Source organism: Capra hircus, chromosome 4 (genome assembly GCF_001704415.2).
Source record: "Capra hircus breed San Clemente chromosome 4, ASM170441v1, whole genome shotgun sequence".
Classification (NCBI taxonomy): Eukaryota; Metazoa; Chordata; class Mammalia; order Artiodactyla; family Bovidae; genus Capra; species Capra hircus.
Window position 1 is genome coordinate 70,114,899 of NC_030811.1, and position 20,889 is coordinate 70,135,787.

Here is a 20,889-nt window from a genome sequence, read left to right on the forward strand (position 1 = left end):
TTTTGAACCTCAAGCTGGTATCCAATTTATCTTTTGGAAAAACTGATATTTCTCTTACATAATCAACGAGGGCATGGCTGACCTAGTGAAAGTGTAGGGAAAAGTGATTGTTTAAGATGGTGGTGGTTGGTGGTTTAGTGGCTAAGTCATGTCCAACTCCTGCGACCCCTTGGACTGTAGCTTGCCAGGTTCATCTGTCCATGGCAAGAATTCTCCAGGCAAGAATATTAGAGTGGGTTGCCATTTCCTTCTCCAGGGGATCTTCCAGACCCAGGAATTGAACCCTGGTCTCCTGCATTATTGCAGGTAGATTCTTTACCGACTGAGCTACGAGAGAAGCCCCGTTGTTGTATTCTACTTATACCCTCTGTTGAAGTTCAGTCCACAGCCAGAACTGTCTTAAACAAGTAAAGCCAAAGCTTCTTTCTACTCCCACTCCCTACCATTAACAAGGCCAAGTGCCAAACTAGAATGAGACTTATCAGATCATAATTTTCTCAATAATTAAAATTAAAGAACACTTTAGGTGAACAATCTATGAATGGTATATATTCCAATTGAAAAGTCATATAGCCAAGGATTGTGGCTGCCTTATTGGGCTAGGTTTAAGGAAGCAAAATTAATATTGAAATACAGAAACATCAGCTCATGTGTATATGGTCTCTATGTATTGGTTCCTCCAAATTTGTACCAGTGTCTGAGCTTCTAGAACAGTGTTTCTCAAACTGTGGTCCATGTACCACCTGCATCAGAAGTACCTGAATTGGAATAAAAGTGCATGTTCTGGGTGGTACTCAACACAGTGAATCAGAATCATGGAATGAAGGCTGAAATGTGCATTTTTTGATAGGCTCCTACTGATTCTTCTTCAAACTGATTTGTAGGCCTTGCTGCACTAGCACAGGAGTGCCTACTAGAATAGTGCTCATGGTCTTATCCCCAACCCAGAGCCCCATCTGTCTTGTTGCCTCCTGGGTGCTGCTGCTCTCCAGGTCATCACATTTCTCCATCAGAATATTGCAATCAAATAAAAACAAAACAAAACAAAACAAAAAACAGCCTCACACCACAAGTCAAAGCTTCAGATCCTGCTTAGTTCAGTGACTGCAGACAGCAAGGAACTGGATAGTAAATGCACTGCCTGCAGCTTTAGGAAAGCCTGAAGCATAAATATGTTTTCGTTTATACTTTTCCAATGGTGTTAAGACTGTTCTGCACATTTGATTCCTTGATCCACTTTAGTTTGAATTTTTGGGTATGGGTGTAAGGTAACAATTTTAATGTGGAGATCCAATTTCTCCCCCAATTACTGACTAATGCATTATTATATCACGTTTTTTCTCTGCATTGTGTGATAACTACTTTTCCATGTACTCACAGAACCCTTATGATCTCTCCCTCAGTTTCCATTCTCTGTCTCTGTTTACATGGGTCATTTTCTCTAAGGATACAGCTAGAGGTAGAGACGCTGTGTATGTTCAAGAAACAAAAACACATGTAGGATAAGCAGTATGCTATACACAACCCAGGTGTGATTGAAGAAATCAGAGGAAATGAAAAATACTTGAAGACAATGAAAATGGGAAAACACCATAAAAAAAAATCTGTGGTATACAGCAAAAGTGTTCTAAGAGAGAAGTTTATAGTGATACAAGCCCACCTCAAGAGACAAGAAAAACCTAAAACGAATATCCTAATCTTACACCTAAAAGAACTAGGAAAAAGAACAAAAAAAAAACAAAGGTAAATGAAAGAGAATAAAAATCAGAGCAAAGTAAAATAGAGACTAAAAACATCATAGAAAAGATCAATACCTCAAGGGCTGGTTATTTGAAAAGACAAACAAATTGGTAAACCTTTAGCCAAACTCATCAGGAAAAAAAAGAAAGAGAGAGAGAGAACTCAAAGATGCAAAATTAGACATGATATTAGCAGAAGTTAACAACCGATACTACCAAAATACAAATGGCAATAACTCATTTCTACAAATAATTACTCCATACATGGCAAGAAAATAGACTGCCTAGAAGAAATGGATACATTCCTAGAAATGTTGCAAAAAGTACAAGTTCTCCAGCAAGAATATAAAAACAGGGGGAAAAACATCTCTTCAGCAACTGGTGCTGGGAAAGTTGGACAGATGCTCATAAATCAATTAAGTTAGAATACCCTCTCACACCATACACAAAAAGAAACTCATAATGACTTAAAGATTTAAACACAAAACATGACACCATAACTTTCCTAGAAGAAAACACAAGCAAAACATTCTCTGACAGAACTCATACCAATATTTTCTTAGGTCAGGCTCCGAAGGCAATAGAAATAAAAACAAAAATAAACAAATGGGACCTAGTCAAACTTATAAGCTTTTTCACATCAAAATAAACCATAAAAAAAGACAACCAATAGAATTGGAGAAATATTTATAAATGATGTGACCAACAAGGGCTTAATTTCCAAAATATGTGAACAGATCATACAACAAAAACAAAAAACAAACAACCCAGAGACAAAGTGAGCTGAACACCTTAACAGACATTTCCCCAGAGAAGACATACAGGTGGCCAGTAGGCACATGAAAAGATGCCCAACATCACTAATTATTAGAGAAGTGCAAATCAGATCTACAACAAGGTGCCACTTCATACCAGCCAGAATGGCTATCATTAAAATGTCTACAAATAACAAATGCTGGAAAGGGTGTGAAGAAAAGGGAATCTTAATACACTGTCGGTGGGAATGTAAATTGGTACAACCACTATGGAAAACAACATGGAGGTCTCTCAGAAAATTAAAAATAGAATTACCTATGACCTAGCAACCCCGCTCCAGGGCATATACCAGGACAAAACAGTCATTTGGATAGGTACATGCACCCCTCTGTTCACAGCAGCACTGTTCACAACAACCAGAACATGGGGACAGCCTGAATACCCACTGATGGATGAGTGGATAGGGAAGATGTGGTACCTGTCTGCAATGGAATACTACTCAGCCATAAAGAGAACAAAACACTGCTGTCTGCAGCCACATGGGTACAGCTAGAGATTATCATACTCAGTGAAGTAAGTCAGAAAAAGGAAGACAAATACCATATGATATTACTTATATGTGGAATCTAAAATATGACACAGATAAATCTATCTGTGAAACAAAAACAGACTCATAGAGATCAGACTTGTGGTTGTCAACAGGGAGGAAGAGGAGAAGAGGGATGGACTAGGAATTTGGAGTTGGCAGGTGTAAACTATTACATTCAGAATGGATAAACCACAAGATCCTACTGTATTGCACAAGGCACTACATCTAATATCCTGGGGTGAATCATAATGGAAAACAATGGTGAAAAAAAGAACATATATATGTGTAAAACCGAGTCACTTTGCTATACAGCAGAGATTGGCACAAATTGTAAATCAACTACACTTCAATTAAAAAATAAAGAGAAAACATTCTCCAAATTTCTCCTTCTTAAAAATTAAACAGTAAGTAAAAGTGTCTCCTGTCCACTTCACATTCCAAGATTTTCTGCCGCAGGACTCAGTTAGTCCCATGCTCATAGCTCAGTCGGTAAAGAATCTGCCTGCAATGCAGGAGACTCGGGTTTGCTTCCTAGGTTGGGAAGATGCCCTGGAGAAGGAAATGGCAACCCACTCCAGTATTCTTGCCTGGAGAATCCTATGGACAGAGGAACCTCGTGTGCTACAGTCCATGGGGTCGCAAGAGTCGGACCTGACTGAGTGACCTTCATTCATTGTCCTTGTAACTCACACTTTCAGATGCCTTATAATACAAACCTAACTTTTATGCTATTTGATAGAGTTATTTTTTCTTCCAACATATAATTAACAGTTCATAAATAATTTTAAGAAAATCTATAATTTCCTTATAATTAAAAATGCCTTAATTATATTTTTATATTAACATATGCTTGGAGGATTTGCATTTTATTCCTGTCTCAGTATTCTTACTCCATTATTGTGTTATGTCAGTAACTTTGCAATAAGGGTTAAGAGCTGCTATGCCAAATTAGTTATTTAAAATCATTATTTTAATAAAAAATTTTAAATTATTTCTTAATTAATTTTTGTATTAATTTAAAACAAATATAACTACCTCAGCCCCAATCTTTACAACAGGGAACAAAAAAATAAAACGTTACCTTAAGTCTCATTGGAATTAGTCTATTTATACACATGATTTTAAGAAGAGTTTGCATGTTTATGACATTGAGCTTTTCCTTCATGAATATGATATGTCTCTTCATTTATGCAGGTTTAATTTTATGCCCTTTAGTAAAACCTTTTACTCTTTCTTCTTACTGTTCTTATATTTAATAAAGCATTAATTACATAACTCTTTAGTTACTCTTTTGCATTTTATTGCTTAAATCTTTCATGCATTTTGAAAACCAAACAATTCCTAAAGCTCCCAATAATTCTGCTCGTGGTCTTGGAATAAGGAAAATCACAGGACAAGTTTTCAGAAAGGAGCTGAGGGGACATTATTCATGACTACAATAGATGCAAAGGGTACACAACAGCCCCAAGTACTAACAACTTAGAACTCTCAATTTTTTTGGTGGACATTCTGTGGATCATAAGATCTTATTTCCCCAACCAGAGATTGAGCCCAGTGAAAGCAGTAAAAGTGCAGAGTCCTAAGCACTGTACTGCCAGGAAATTCCCATGAACTCTCAATTTAAAAAAAAAAACTATCTAAATATAGTTGGCATCTGAATCTCTCATCCCCTCCCATTGTGTTGGGACTGTGAGCTGAGCTCCTGTGAATGGACAGTTGCCCAACATGACCCTCTTACTTTCATCCTTGGGGCAGAGGAACTGATTGCTCATGGGACTGAGACCATGAACAAGTGCCTCTGGAGTAGACATGGAGACAATAAGAGGCTGTCCTGTCTGGTCCTGGCAGATGGACAGCTCATCCGTGCTCAGAGAAGTACTCAGCTGCTCCTGGCAATTTCTTTCCCCCTGCCCCAAGATGAGTGGCTTGAAATTACAGAATAACCACGAAGAGACTTCTTTTGGCTATCATAGAAATGGATATTGTTTCAAGTTTTCGTTTAAAGACAGTATTATTTCCATGGAGAGAGAATTCTGCAAATTTCTTCCTTTATCCTAGGAAAAATAATATTAAATAAGTCATCATAGCACTTATTTTCACATTTCCCTTTTCCTTGGTAAAGAATTGTGCTGCCCAATGAATGGAGAGCTTTGTTCACATTTCTCAAGAACACGTGTGATGGCTGATGGGGTATTTGCATTTTCAGTTACTGAAGGTTTTCCTCCTTTTAGTAATACATTCCCAAATCACTAAACAGCCCTGGTGTTTGTGAAAAGAGAATTGCCTTTCAACTGATGCAAACTCTGAGCAGTTTCAACAGAACTGAACACCTGCAAATAAAAGAAAAGTCTTGATTCTTTGAATACCATTCCTGGAAATTTAGAAAACCAGGTGGTTAACCAGTTGGTGTCAGTGATGTCTTCTTTTCCTGTTTTTATACTTTTCATCTTTCATCAATGTTTTCAGTGATTACTACTCCTTGGAAAGCAGATATTTGGGTCCATTTATCTGAGGAAAGTGGCTTCCCCTGTGGATCCCTGAGTCAGGAAGATTCCCTGGAGAAGGAAATGGCAACCCACTCCAGTATTCTTCCCGGGGAAATCCCATGGCGGGCTACGGTCCAAGGGGTTGCACAGGAGTCGGACACATCCAAGTGACTGAATAATAACAACAAATCTGAGGAAAACTTACAAAACATTGGATGCTGTGAAACCTATATCCAAGGACTTCCAAAAGAACTCAGATCACACTGCCAGTATGAAGTTTTTGGACTTCTAGTCACTTTATAAAGGTAGAAAAAGGCTGGATTATTGTAGGAGCATTTATCATTGTGACAGCTCGGGCTGGAAGAAGATATTTGGAGAAGGAGCTAACATCATAGTAACTCCTTCCGGTAAGTATCATATTTCTGTTCTTACTGTAGTCATAAAACACTGATAGATGCTTTGTAGAAACAACTTGGGATCTCCCTGATCTGGCTGCCACGTTCTTGGTCTCAGCATCTAAACAGTAGTTTTACAGCAATTGGTCACTGAATATGGAAACTAAATCACCTTGTAAATGGTTTATTCTTGTCCCTGCTTGTAAGCAGTTGAAATTCGGGTTCTAGAAAACACACACAAAATAGACTCAGGCTCGATAGTGAAGTATTCTGAAGACCATGTCTGTCTTATTGCTTCGTTTATCTTTCTATATTCTAACATAAATAGCATAGTATATCATCACATTGGTATGAGTTATTAGTTCACGTTCCTTTTCTTGTAGGCAGTCTGTTCAGTGAGAAACACTTTTCTTACTATCTCTTCTCTATATTTTGAGATAAAATACTGTGCTCCTGAATCTCCCACAAAACCAATATTACTGATTTTCATCTCATCCCTGAGAGCAGTGGAAAAAAAAATTCTTACAGTAAATGATTATACAAGATTGATAAATCTCACTTCTTATTACTCTAGCTTCTTAGAAGGAGACTGAGATTATTCGAAACGTAAACTATCTCATTTCTTGGGAAACTGTCTGATCATGGACCAGCTTGTGAGCTCAATGAGCCATTTCAGCTCCAAAGTTCATGAAAGTGTCTTCGTGGCTGGGCATTCTCCTTTGCTCTTTCATTCTCTCAGCAAATATTTATTGAGGACCGTTTCTGTGCTGGGAGCTGCAGACAGACGACGGGTGAACAAGACACAGAGCCAGTCTCAATGCCAAGCAGCTTCTGTTCTAGTGAAAAGGCATTCTAGATTCTGGCTTAACTGAGACCTATCTTCTATGGTTCATGGCTACAGAAGGAGGGCATCTTGGATTGTTGAGCTTGGTGTAATAGTTATTGCTTATAAAAAACATATCTTTGATGGAAGATTTTAATGAAATGGCCTCAAACCATGCCATTAAAGAGAATTTTAATATTAGTCAGTATTTACTGAAAGATAGGCACCGTGATACGTAGTTTCAATGCCTTATACTTTCCTCACCAGTAATCCTTTCATTCCCATTTTAGAGATAAAGAAACTGAGGCTTAGAGAAGTTTAGTTACTTGCCTAAAGTCACATGACTAGCGCTGTGGCAAAGTTTGGGATCCAGTAGAGACTTGTCAAACTTAGAGGACTGGATCATTACGTGATATTTGAAACATTAAGTCATGGCTTTACTTCTGAATATGTACCCTTCTGTAGCCTGACCTGGATTCTGTAACTAACTATTAGTAATAGCTCATACTTTGCATTGCAACTCACATGTGAAAACAATGCTCTTGCTTTTAATCATAGCACTGAAATGACATCTCTTTCCCTCACAAAGATCATGTAACTCACATGAATGTGCATTTATTAAACATTCAGAATATGTGTCGGTTCTATCTCAATGCAAAAGAAGTGAATTAAAAACAAGAAATAAGAAAGCAAGAAGAGAAAATGTAGTGGAATAGATACCCTATATTAACCGACTAAAATAAGCACACCAAAGTTTCAAATATGTTTTCCCACCATTAGAAAAAAGAACTTCAATGTGGAAGTCTTTAGTAGGAAAATGAAGTAAAAAGGGGACATTGCCTTCAAAATCCAGTTTAAAAAATGGAAGAAATGGTCTTCAGACAAATATGTTTATACTCCCAATGCATCAATGCAATGGGCACCAAAATGTAATGTCATTCATGAATGGTGACCCTCAGCTGATAAGATGAGGCCGGCAATGAAGCGATCCAACTTAACAAAGGAGACTTTAAATACCAGGCATCCTGCCATTTTTGTGGTCATTTGTCAAAAGGCCCATACCTGGAGCTGCAAGCTGAACTTTGGGCATGAACTGGATAGATTTTTAGAAGCTGAAATTTCTGGCAAAATCTTGAAATACCCATAGTTTGTGCTGTTGTTGGGGGAAAGGCCATTTGTTGTGGACAGCAGAAGTGAAGTTCCATATACTGGCTACATACATTAGGCTTTAGCCTGTTCCCTTTGATTTTGTTCACCCTGGAAATGCAGCAAATATGACAGAACAAATGACTGCCTGGGTGTCTGAAAAGCTGTGATACAGGCTTGGAGAATCCCAGACCTATCAAAACACAGAGGAATGCAAACAAGTCATCAGTTGCTATGGATCTACTTGTAAACCCCAGATCCTCAATTCCCATCAGATAGGCAAGATTTGCTCCCATGATATTAAAATGTCATGTTGGACCACACAATTATCGCAAATAAAAATATTAATAATAATATCAATGATCATATAGTAATATTTACAATCTCTTACCTCTATATAATTTTTATTCAAATGACTTCAAATTTTGTTTCATTTTGAGCTCACCAAAACACTGACAAGGATGTTCACTTGACTTCACAGTAGCACTCTCATTTTCAAATAAATAAGGTACCCAAGGCGTTAGTTTATTTAATTTGCTCAACCACGGAGCTTGTTAGGAGCAAATTGAACCAGGACTAGAAGCCTAGCGTCTTGAGTTCGAAGTCATCATAGCTTTACTAGAATTTGGAGAAATCAGAGAAGCTAATTAGTCCAAAGTTTTTCATACAGCTTGAATCATTGTGGAATAATTACTTAAAAAACTTCAAAGTTGGAGCAAAACTCATTGTCACAGGTAGGTATCAGAAGAATATAATTTTTTTCAAGATACTAGAGAGAAGGTAAGAAATAATTAAATAGGAATGATATTTACCAAAAATGGGAATGTGGATGGGAATTAGATGTAGAGATTTAGGAGAGATTTTACATCAAATTCACATAGTAAAGGAGAGCATAGACAACACTGTACAAATATTATAAAAGAATTTGTCTTCGTGTCTGTGTGGACTTCTAGAAAGGGCTCATGTATAATGTACATAGTCATCATGAAAGTATTTGGCCCAGGGTTGAAGTTTGTCATTACAGGTAAGTTTTATGAGTTAAGATGTCTCCTTTCCTGATGCTGAAGGGGTATTTCCAAAGAAAGTGGGCTTTGGAGTCGGGCTGACTGAGAACTTCCATCCACCACTAACTATGGATATGAACATGGAAGTTCTTCTCTGGACTCAGTCTCCTAATCTGTAAAATAGCATAACAGTATTATCCAGCAGGGGTTGTACGAGAATTAAATGAGACAGTGTGATGAAGTATCTAGCACATTGTCTAATGCATCAGTATTCCTGTCTGGATAAGCCCGTGCACAGAGGAGCCAGGCAGGGTACAGTCCATGGGGTTGCAAAGAGTTGGACACGACTGAGCACCGTACGTTTTGTTGGCTAACACATCATACGTGTTGGATAGGTGTTTACTCTATTCAAATGTAAAGGGAAAATTGCCTCCAAGAGGGAGAGTGTTGGTGGCCAAACTATTGATGAGTTGAAATTCTTCAGAGGATGCAGCTGTACAATTAACAAATGCAAAGTTATCTTATGGTTCCCTCACACACATAAAATTGAATTGGAAGCTCTCTGTCTCTCTTTAGCAGACTTTGGTTTACATGGCAAGAAAAAAGGAGATTAAAATATGTTTATTTTTATCTGTCCTGTTGTTCTATGTGCTTTAAATCTTAATCCTTTAATTTAATTGATATCATTTCTAACAACAACATTTATTGGCTCTAAAATATATAACCAGGAATTTGGGCTTTATGCTCATACTTATCAGAAAAAAAGCTTTCATTTATAAAGAAAATGATCAAGAAGTGAAGTCAATTAAATATACATAGAAATCTCATGAGTTAAAAATTCTTATTTAGGTATGAAAGAGCTTCAGTTATTTAGTTTACAAAAGAAAAATGAGAGGGGAAAAAAGAGGGAAGACCTAAATCACTATCAACAAAGTATATGGTTGCAGAAATACACAGTGTCTTGCTTTTATAATGTGTAAAATACTACTTGTACTAAAAGCAAGATGTATAAAATTAAACTAGCACATTACAACCCAACTTTATTTACAACATGAGTGAAAAATCAACCCTGTCTGCTTACTGATTTAGAAGAAAAACCAGGAACTTTGCTGCACAGGCAGAAGTTTCCAAGAATTTTCTTTTCTTCTCAGATGAGAAGTCCAGTTTCTCCCTTCTTAAGAGATTTCCCCGGGAAGGACTTTCCCAGTGGTCCAGGGGTTAAGACTCCACCTTCCAATGCAGGTGCACAGGTTCGACCCCTTGTCAGGATATATGCTTTATGCAGCTGGTGAAAAAAAAGAAAATAGTGGCAGTAAAGCAGTTCAGCAGCCTTAGGGGGCAAATTCAAATTATAGGGAAAACGCCGAGAGCCAGAATATGGTGTATTATTCCTCAAGCTAAAACTTCAGATGAAATTCCAAAATAAACTGTGTTTTTGAGGAACACTTTCTGAATTTGGAAAAATTCTAAGTAGATTATTTGATAAGTTTAATATAAGAGCCTTTCTGAAAATACATTTTTTTTTACATGAAAGTATAGTTAGTTCACAATGTTGGGTTATTTTCAGGTGTACAGCAAAGTGATTCAGTTTTTTGTGTGTGTATGTATTATTTTTCAGATTCTTTTCCATTAAAGGTTATTACATGATATTTAATATACCTCTCTGTTCTACATAGTAAGTTCTTATTGTTTATCTATTTTATATACAGTAGTGTGAATCTGCTAATCCCAAATTAGGAGTTTGGGATTAATAATACATTTTCAATAGAAGTTTTGGAAATAGTGTTATACAATCAAGGCACTATAAATAACATGCTGCTCTACTCCAAAATCTGTAGTGGTTCATGTATAAAATTGAGAGGTCATATAAAATTAGAAGCAAAGAGAATTTCATCACTTCAGAATTGGGCATGGGATCCACATCTGGAGCTCAAAGTTCAACTTCATGGTACACATGTCAAATACACGTGGGTGTTGATTCCCATTCTCAAAAGCAGATACATTGTTTTGTAAAACCAATAAATTTTCTCTGGGTATTTATTTTTACGGTTCATTCCAGAACCAGTTAAATGAAGAGTGAGATCCCACAGAGTTGCAGAATCTAAGAATGTGTCATTTGGACAAGAGAGCGTAAACTGCAAAGCACAGGACAGGAAAGGGAAGAAGTGTAGAAGCTAGCAAGGATTTTCACCAATACAGAAACCGTCAGTTATCCAATTGCCCCACCAACCCTGTTCCCACCACCTTCCCATCCACTTCAAAACAGGCTCCAGTATTATAGAACAAAAGAGATTTTTAAAAAGATTAATTGAGGACTTCCCTGGCAGTCCAGCGATTGGGACTCCACATTTCCACTCTAGGAAGCATGGATTCAATCAATAAACATGCTCATGAATGTTGGAAGTCTTGATGTGGGGTATTTATATGGGATATTTAAAAGTCATAATCCCAATGGACAGAGGAGACTGGCAGGCTATAGTCATTAGGTCACAAAGAGTCGGACACAACTGAAGCGACTTGGCATGCACGCAAGATGCACCCGATCTCTGCATATGGAGAAAAAGTGAAGGTCAAGTTATAATCGAGCTCTGCTACTTAACAGCGGTGACTGTGGGCAAGTTCCATGAAGTCTTGAACTTCTCTTGCCATGAAAAATAAAACAGTACTAAGCACCTAAACACGTACTGCGGATGAAAGGCCATAGTGAGCAGTAGCCTTTTGTTTTGTCACTACTCACTAGGTTTTTCCAAGCCACAACATGTTGGTGTTTCTTTAACCATTCTTTTTCATTACTATTCCATATTCCCCTACAGAGAGAAACCTTGCTGCAGACACTTCCCCCAAGCCCACTGTTTTTCTTCCTTCAATTGCTGAAATCAACCATGATAATGCTGGAACATATCTTTGTCTCCTGGAGAACTTTTTCCCTGATGTTATTACAGTGTCTTGGAGAGTAAAAAATGACAAAAGAGCTCTGCCATCCCAGCAGGGAAACACCATGAAGACCAAGGACACATACATGAAGCTCAGCTGGCTGACCGTGACCGAAAACTCTATGGATAAACAACATGTGTGTGTTGTCAAACACCAGAAAAATATAGGAGGAATTGATCAAGAGATTATTTTTCCTTCAATAAAAGAAGGTAAGTGAATATATATGTAAATGTAACCTCCCATAATACTGTTTTTCAAAGGCAATACCCACCATTCCGGCCAAGCGTTCATTAAAAACAAACAAATATGTCTTGATAAAATGATGTTTCATTTAATGGTAGCTATCTCCCCATAGGATTAAAATAGGATAGGCTTTGAAATATAGAAAAGAAAAAAATGTTACTTCTCTCACCCTCAGTTTCATCTTCCAAAATATTAAGATCATATGATATTTAAGTGTTAGAGTTGTTGTATGGATTAAGTGAAACAACATATGTGAAAGCATCGAGCAACTTAGCACACAACAGATCTTCACTGTTGGTGATCTTGGTTGGTCAGGAAATAACAACATTTATACATCTTTCAGGAATGTCCTTCAGCAGGCAGAGTCATTCTCAATTCAGTTCTCCTTTACAATTCCAAAGCAATGAGTTATTACATGACAAAATGGTGTTTGTATAAGGGAGCCAAATTGCAGCTCAGCAAAGAGAATAATTTGACCGCTGTGGTTTTTTAAGGTCTTAGGTTTTTGAAATTTGTATTTTACATACCACTATAAGATAAAATTTGTAATCAAAGGTTGAGTGATGCTAAAGTGTACAAACTTACTCCCATTCTACATAATGAATGCATTTCTTGCTGTTAGAAAAGGTCTTTCAAGATATTTTTATTGCAGCCCTAGCACATGCCAGGTCTGGAGGGGTGTACGGATGGACACTCTGGGGTGAATTACTGTCCACGGAGGATGCATTACAGTCAAGAGAACATACACTTTCCTTGATGACTTAGGGTCACTTGTGATCCAGGCATGACGTCTCAAAGCGGCCCCTGTGAGCAGATGCTGGACATGTCCATGCAGTGTGGACAGAGAGCTGGGAGGTGCCTTGGCCCTGGCAGTGGTCCTGTAACTAACTGGACTCACGATTGAATGTCCTGCATGTTCACCTAACAGACCAAAGGCCCCAAAGCGCCCCTCAGAAGGAATCCTTCTGTGCTTTTCCCTGTGGTTAGGAAACCTTTTTAAAGCAGTGGGAACCAATGTGCATAGATGTTTGCTGCGCACCAGTCCGAATTTCTGAAGTAAGTCTTTATCTTCTCTGATTCTTAGTCTATCCAGTGATCAAATCAGGTGTGAACACTTGTCTTGGTTTTGTCCTGGGGCTGCAACGAAGAACAAATGAAATAACATCGGAGAAAACCGTTGCTTTCCAAAATATGGCATGGCTGTACTTATTTATATATTCATCATATCCATTATATCCTCTCCTAAAACTAATTAAAAATAAAATTACCAAAATAGCTCTAAATTTTTATTTTTATTCTAATAAAAAAGAAGCAAATTGGCAGTTTAATATAATCATGGTGTTAAGTGTCCTACTTGAGGACACTGAAAGTACTAGGTTTTAGCTTTTCTTGTGATGAGAAAAAAATAAGTATATAAGTTTCATTGTGATGGTTACCATATTAGAGAGACATTCCAGTTCATAATGTGTTTTACCTGAACACAATTCTGAAACAAATGCATTCCAAGGGTTTCTAATGGCTGTAAAGCTAATGATGGCATTTCGGTTAATGTTATTCTATAGGAAATTTCCAATGCTATTTCCTAAAATTGTTTTGTTTTTGATAAAAGCTAAGAATATAACATGAAGTACATTATCAATGAAATGACTTTACAGAGAAATAAATCTAATCTGTTCCTAGTTTTCAACAACCTTCATTGAGAAAGAGAACTTATAATAAACACATGGAGTTTATTATGAAACTTTGTTACTTGATTGTTTCTGCCTCAACCAATGCATGTTAATAAGAGGTTTGTTTATCTTTTAGTGAATAAAGTCATTGTAAGGGAAAGAAGGAGGCTTTCAAGCACATTAAAGTCAGTTTCTGAGGATATTTTAACATGGGCTCCCTGGTAGCTCAGTTGGTAAAGAATCTGCCTGCAGTGTAGGAGACCCAGGTTCAACTCCTGGGTTGGGAAGATCCCCTGGAGAAGGAAATGGCTACCTACTCCAGTATCCTTACCTGGAAAATCCCATGGACAGAGGAACCTGGTGGGCTGTAGTCCATGGGGTCGTGAACAGTCAGGCACAACTGAGTGACTAACACTAACATCTAAATGTGACTGCTAATATTTTCACTCTTGGGATTTACTCTAAAGTCTTTATACCTCAAATCAATTTTTCAGAGCTTACTGAACAAAGACCTCATTGAGGGCATAAAATGGCATATCAGAACCAAATCTGTATGAACAAGAACACATCCAGGAGAAAAAGGATAAATACAACAACCATTGTTTTCTTCCACCCAATAGTCCATTATCTTTTTTAAAAAATTTTCTACTTTTATGACTGTCTTTTTATTTTTTTTTTTACATTATTTATCTCAGTTTCTATCGAGTCACAGAACTACAAATGTGGTTTGGCCTCTTTTTCTGTATCTGGATCTTTCTATATCTGGAATTGCACTGAAATGTTGAGCTCTTATAATAAAAAAAAGAAAAGTCATTGATAAGAATAATGAAGGTATCTGGAAAAGAAGATGCTTTTAGTGTCTACAGTAGTGGAATTATATTGTTTATAGGTTAATTTCTCTTTATTTCTGGGGCTTATTTTACAAAGTACTCCCCACAGGCCCTGTCTCATTTAATCTCCCACGATGATCCTCTGAATGCTGGCTCTGCCATCACTGGTACCACTGGTACAACTCTCTGCCAGTCACTTTCCGTCTGATCCTTATTTCCTCTTTGTAACATGGAATCCTCCAAAATACACCCCACTCAGTGTCACTGGAGGATGAAAGAAGATAACACATGTGAAGTACTTAAGCAAGCTATAGTCACTCTCTGGCTATCAGCCTGATTAATACCATTTTCACTTTGCCCACAAACACCGCAAATGCAGAAGATAAGGGGATGTGCTTGATTTGGAAAGGTGTGGCTGCTTTCCTTTGCTTAGACAAGAAGTTTGCCTGAGCCAGACTCTTTCAAACGTGGGATTCCCTTGGTGCACTCTGGATTGGATGAATAAGACTGGGTGGCAACTCTTCATCTCGGCAGTGGGTGCTGACCATGCAGAGTAGCCACTTGTTCTGATGATTTGTCTTTGCAAGCAGTATTTCTCAAACACCTACTTTGTAGCAAACACAGTGCTAGGAGCTATGAATACAGAAGGAAGATAAGATGCCCTCGGGTATTAGCCTCCAGTTACGATAAAAAGTAAATGTAACCCTCATGAACTTCAACATTTTCATGTGTAGAAAATCATATATGAATTAAAACTATGGATTACATAGAACCAGACCAACTATTTTTGTAATTGTAGGGCTCATGTTTTTAATTACTGTCTCTCTGTCAGCAGGTTTTATATGTATATATATATATACATATATATTACACATTCATATATATTGCAACATACACACACGTATAAACATATGTGCATGCGTGTGAAGTCGCTTCAGTCACATCCAAATCTTTGCAACCCCATGGACTGTAGCCCACCAGGCTTCTCTGTCCATGGGATTCTCCAGGCAAGACTATCAGAGTGGGTTGCTGTGCCCTCCTCCAGGAGATCTTCCCGAGCCAGGCACCAAACCTCTGTCCCCTGTGACTTCTGCACGGCAGGTGGATTCTTTACTGCTGAAACATGCTCGCAGTATCAAATAATGGGCACAGATAATTCATTAATACTTTTTCTCATTTCTCTTAGTTGTCACCTCAGCTGTCACTACTACTGAGCCTCCAACTACTGAGCCTCCAAATGATTGTTTGACTGATGAAAGCAGTAAGTTTTTGTACAGATTTGTCTTTATGTCATGCTTTTGTCTTTCTTTCTTCCTGATCTATTTATCTTTTGAACTTCTCTGTTTTAAAGTGGAAAAGACCAATTATCTGAAACTGTGGGGCTCATCATACTTATGCTGATCATCTCCACTGTCACCTGTCGATAGACTATATACATAATGTATATATATATACACAGACACCAGATTATACATACATATGCACGCACTGTAAAATAATGGGTGTGCACAATCGATTAACACTTGCTTCCTTTGCTTTTAGAAGTTACTTCCTTGATTTAAGGTAGAAAAAACAAAATGTCTGGATATTGCAGAACAGACTGCATATTTTAAGTAAATCCATTATTCCTGAAGAGTCATCTTAACACATTAAATGCTGGTTTTGGTGTAAGAGGACTCTAAATGAGAGGATGCACTGATAGGCTCTAAATTATTTCCATAGTGGGCTTCACCCAGTTGTGTAGATTTTGTTTGTAATAATTGGAGAAACTTGATATCAAGTGGCTTCTAGATTTTTTTAAAGTTTTAGCCCTTGCTGATAACTAATACGTGAACTGACACTTGCTGAGAGCTGGATGTACGTAAGGTGCTGTGCTATATCTTATGTGCATATTTTGTTTATTCATCATAACACTCGGAAGAGGTGGTGCAACATTTTCCCATAATTTTTCAATGAGGGCCATGAGCCAAAATTACTTAAATCTCTTATATCAAGCTACACAACTAGATATGAGGATTCAACAAAGGCCATCTGAACCCATGGTTCAAACACTTACTCAGTTCTCTATTCCATCTCTAAGATATAGAGCAAGAATCCTAAAACCAATGCCCTGAGACAGGGTGAACCCATGGGCAGGATATAAGTGCGTGAATTTCCGACTATCACAGACAGGACTTTAACGCCAGTTCTTTTATTATTAGTTGCATCAACGTGGGTACATTGCTTCTATTTCTGGGCAATAGTGCCCTCTTCTGCCAATAGGGAAAAATTGCACCCAACTCAGTTATTACAGAGATAAGGTGGCACCCCACTCCAGTACTCTTGCCTGGAAACTCCCATGGATGGAGAGCCTGGTAGGCTGCAGTCCATGGGGTCACTGAGAGTTGGACATGACTCAGTGACTTCACTTTCACTTTTCACTTTCATGCATTGGAGAAGGAAATGGCAACCCACTCCAGTGTTCTTGCCTGGAGAATCCCGGGGATGGCGGAGCCTAGGTGTACTGCCGTCTATGGGGTCTCACAGAGTCGGACACTACTGAAGCGACTTAGCAGCAGCAAGGTCACCTGTGTGGAATGTTTCCCATAGGGTATCCATTTAGCTGGCACAGGATCAGTACCAGTTGGGGCCCCTTCGCCCTACGTGAAGGTTCTCAGTGAATTTAGAAGCACTGGCAATGGTGCTGCTGATCCCTCCTCCGTTCCCAGTGTCAGGGGGCCTGGAACTCAGCTAACATCTGACCTGACTCAGGGCCATGAGTTATGAGCATGTCTGTCCCCTCCTGAGATCCTTTCCACACCACATACTAGTGATTCTCGAGTTCTGACTCCATGAAGGTAAAGCATAGAGAAGGGGAACTTATAGAGGAAGAAACTCAGCCTTGTAGTCCATTGAGTAGCAAGTCAGGCCCAGTATCATTGTTAATTGCTTCTTGACATCATATATTTCTTGCAAAACTTAGAAGGAGAGTAAGTGCAATTATCCTATAACATCAGGGTCACGAGGTTAGATATCTAAGAAAGACAGGTGACTGAGGCGTGAGCTCCTAAGGTTTCGGGGATTTTGAGACTAACCACTCTCTTCCATTTTGTACAAAGTTCTCTTTACTAAAACCTTCCACCCACCTCACATGGGTCACAAGCCAGATCTCCCTGGCTGACCCCCTTCATAGGAATCTCTTTGGTGCACAACATGTAATGGCTCAGATGCTTCCACATCAGCAATTCAGCTTGCTGTTTATGCTTAACTTTGATGTCTGGGGTATTTACTTGCACATGGAAATGCAGGACTCCAGAGCAGCTAAGGACACCTTCCAGACTCAGGTTGCTGGGATTGAAATGTGATTTCTGGTGCTTTCTAAATGTGTGACACCAAGCAAATTATTTCTCTCTGTCCTCAGTTTACTGGTAAAAAGGGGTTGAAAGTGATAGTCTCATAGGTTATTTGCAAACTTAAATAAGGTTAGAATTTTGCATGCAAAGCTCTCAGAATAAGTGTTTGACATGTGGTTAGGGGTTAACAAACATCCCCTGCTATTATTACTCAGAGATGTGATGGGGCAAAAAATGCAAAATGCTATTTATCACAAATATTTTTCCCATTTGGACTCATTCTTGCAAAACACAACCTTGCTTTTTAATATTTTGGAAGGTTCTGTTGAATTTAGTTGAGGTTGTGGATCGACTTGAACTGTCAGCTAGATGCTGAGCTTTTCTGGTGGGGGTGGTGCTCACGGTGGTTGCATCCATTTTCTTTGGGTTTGGTGGTACAGGGGTGCCACTTCTTTGCAGATCACCAGCATTAAAATCATTGTGACTGCTTCTGTGAATATGTCCTCTCCTCTCAAAAGAACACTTGAAACTAACCAGAATGACTTCTCCTAGGTGCCCTGCAGCTGCAGCTCACGACCACCTCTGCCTATTACACCTACCTCTTACTCCTCCTCCTGAGCGCAGTCTACTTTGTTGTCATCATTTCCTGTGTGTTTAGGAGAACAGGCGTCTGCTGTGACGGGAAGATCTCGTGACGGGGGGTGGCTACCGAGAGGTCAACTTTCCTTCGCCATCTACAGTCCCAGAAATTCTCTGCTTGCCTTTTGGTTTGGGTTATCTCAGTTCAGATGTGTATTTGTCTCTGATGTCATAATTGTCCCACCCCCAAGTCCTTTCAACTCCTGAGCGCACACTGTGGGCAGCTCCCTGCCTCCTCCCTCAGCACCTCCACCCAGACCAAAACCCTGACCCTCCCTGTCACACACCCTGGAGAAGTCAGCTTTGCTGCTCGAATTCTGTACTTAGATTTTCATAACATGCACAATAAATACGAAAGAATCACAAGCCCCCTTGTGTCTGTGTACTTTAATTTCTTGGAATCGAACCAAGGTGAGAAACAGCATGACAATCAAGCTATCAAATTCAGCGCTGATTGTAATAGTGGTCAAACCGCGTTTCTAGGTCTTTCACTGACATGGTGGTTATGGTGCTTTCTCCGGGGCACCGTCTCCAAGATGACCGGTGGAGCCGGTCCAAGAGGAGCCAAACAAAGGGGCCCGTGTTCCTTCTCTTTCAGAGTCACCAGATGCAGAATCGTTGGTCTGGGGCTTTCGGATAGTGACAACATAACACCCAGCATGCCTTGCACTGTGTGTGCTCACATCTGTGCTAGGGTCTCACAGGCCTGACTCCAGGTCCTCGTGTTAACCCCTGATGAGACCCGCACCAACACCAGGGGAGCCTCGGGCAGAGGATGAAGCATGCAGACTCTGACCCCTGACGGCTTGGGTTTGAACCCTGGGTCTGTGTTAGCACTTGTGTGATCTCAGACAGCTCTCTGAGCTCTCTGTGTCATCATTTCCTCATTGGTGTAATGAAGTCACAGAGGCCTGTCTCCTGGAGTGTGAGGATTAGATGAGTGCATGAAGCCTGGTCCATGCAAGTTCTCAACAACATTAGTATCTACTGTCGGGACAGATTCCACACGTACACAAATGCACTGAGATTCATTGCTAAGCTTACTTCCCCACAAAGAAATTAGATGTAGATGGAACAGAGACTCTGTTTCTACTGTTCATCAGGTAATCCCATTAATCATTCAAGAACCCCTGGAAGAAGCAACAGTTAAAGTTCTCAGTTTATAGGCTGGAGAGGTTAAGTTGTCTGTTCCTGATCGCTGTTTTGTAAATAAGAGTCCTTCAGGTTTTTCTGAACCTGGAGCTCACATTTTGTAATCTAGTATCACATGGCTTTCCCTTGATTCACTTTCTGCTGGGAAAAAACAAACTACAACAGGACAAAACACACACTGCTCTTTCCTAAAGGCTTCTTCCAAGGATTCAGAGAGAATTTCCTGAAGAGTTTGTGGTTGCATCTGTTTTTTCTTTTTTTTTTTTAATTTTTACTTTATTTTACTTTACAATACTGTATTGGTTTTGCCATACATTGACATGAATCCACCACGGGTGTATACAAGCTTCCTACTCTGGTCTCAACATATCTACTTCCTTGGATGTCAACATGGTGGAAATCCTGCCTTATTCTATGTGTGTGGTTTTACAGCTTCTTTTTCTTTTCTGCTGAAATGTTTGTTCATGTCTTTCAACCATTTTTCCTATTGAGTAATAATATTAATAAACAGGACACTCATTTTATGTGTTTCTGTGTATTTCTGTAAGTACAGACATAAAACAAAAAAAGGTAAATTCATGGTAGAAGGAAGAAAAAATAAGTTAGTGTACATTTTCTATTTTCTCTAATGAATCCTTTTAAAGGAAATTTTTTATGTATTAGAACTGAAACACTGTCTTATTTAAAATCGGAAAAGCTTTTTGTTTGTTTCTTTGTGTATAATCAGCTTCAGTGTGTATGAAACAAGTTCTTAGGAAATTAAACAAAGGTTGCCATTTGAAAACAAAAAGAGACCAACCAGATAAACAATGGTGGTTTAGTTGCTAAGTCTTGTCCAACTCTTGCGACCCCATGGACCATAGCCTGCCGGGCTCCTCTGTACATGGGATTCTCCAGGCAAGAATACTGGAGTGGGTTGCTATTTCCTTCTCCAGGGAATCTTCCCACCCCAGGAATCGGACCTGGGTCTCCTGCATTGAAGGCAGATTCTTTACTGACTGAGCTATGAGGGAAGCCCTTAGATTGAGCCCTTCGTTCCCATTAATTTGACCAGTCCTCTTTAGGTAAAATACATTGCCCTCATCTTAGAGATTTGGAAATATTTATTCAATGGGAAGAAATAATGTAGTAAGTACAGAAGCCAAGAGGGG

At 38.9% G+C, this 20,889-nt stretch overlaps 1 gene segment (V, D, J or C); it reads left to right on the forward strand.

Annotated features, from left to right (window-relative positions):
• Window positions 74–18,949, forward strand: LOC108635901. The segment is given in 5 exon segments: window positions 74–93; window positions 5,901–5,977; window positions 11,752–12,081; window positions 15,802–15,876; window positions 18,500–18,949. Coding segments are annotated over 5 exon segments (645 nt in total).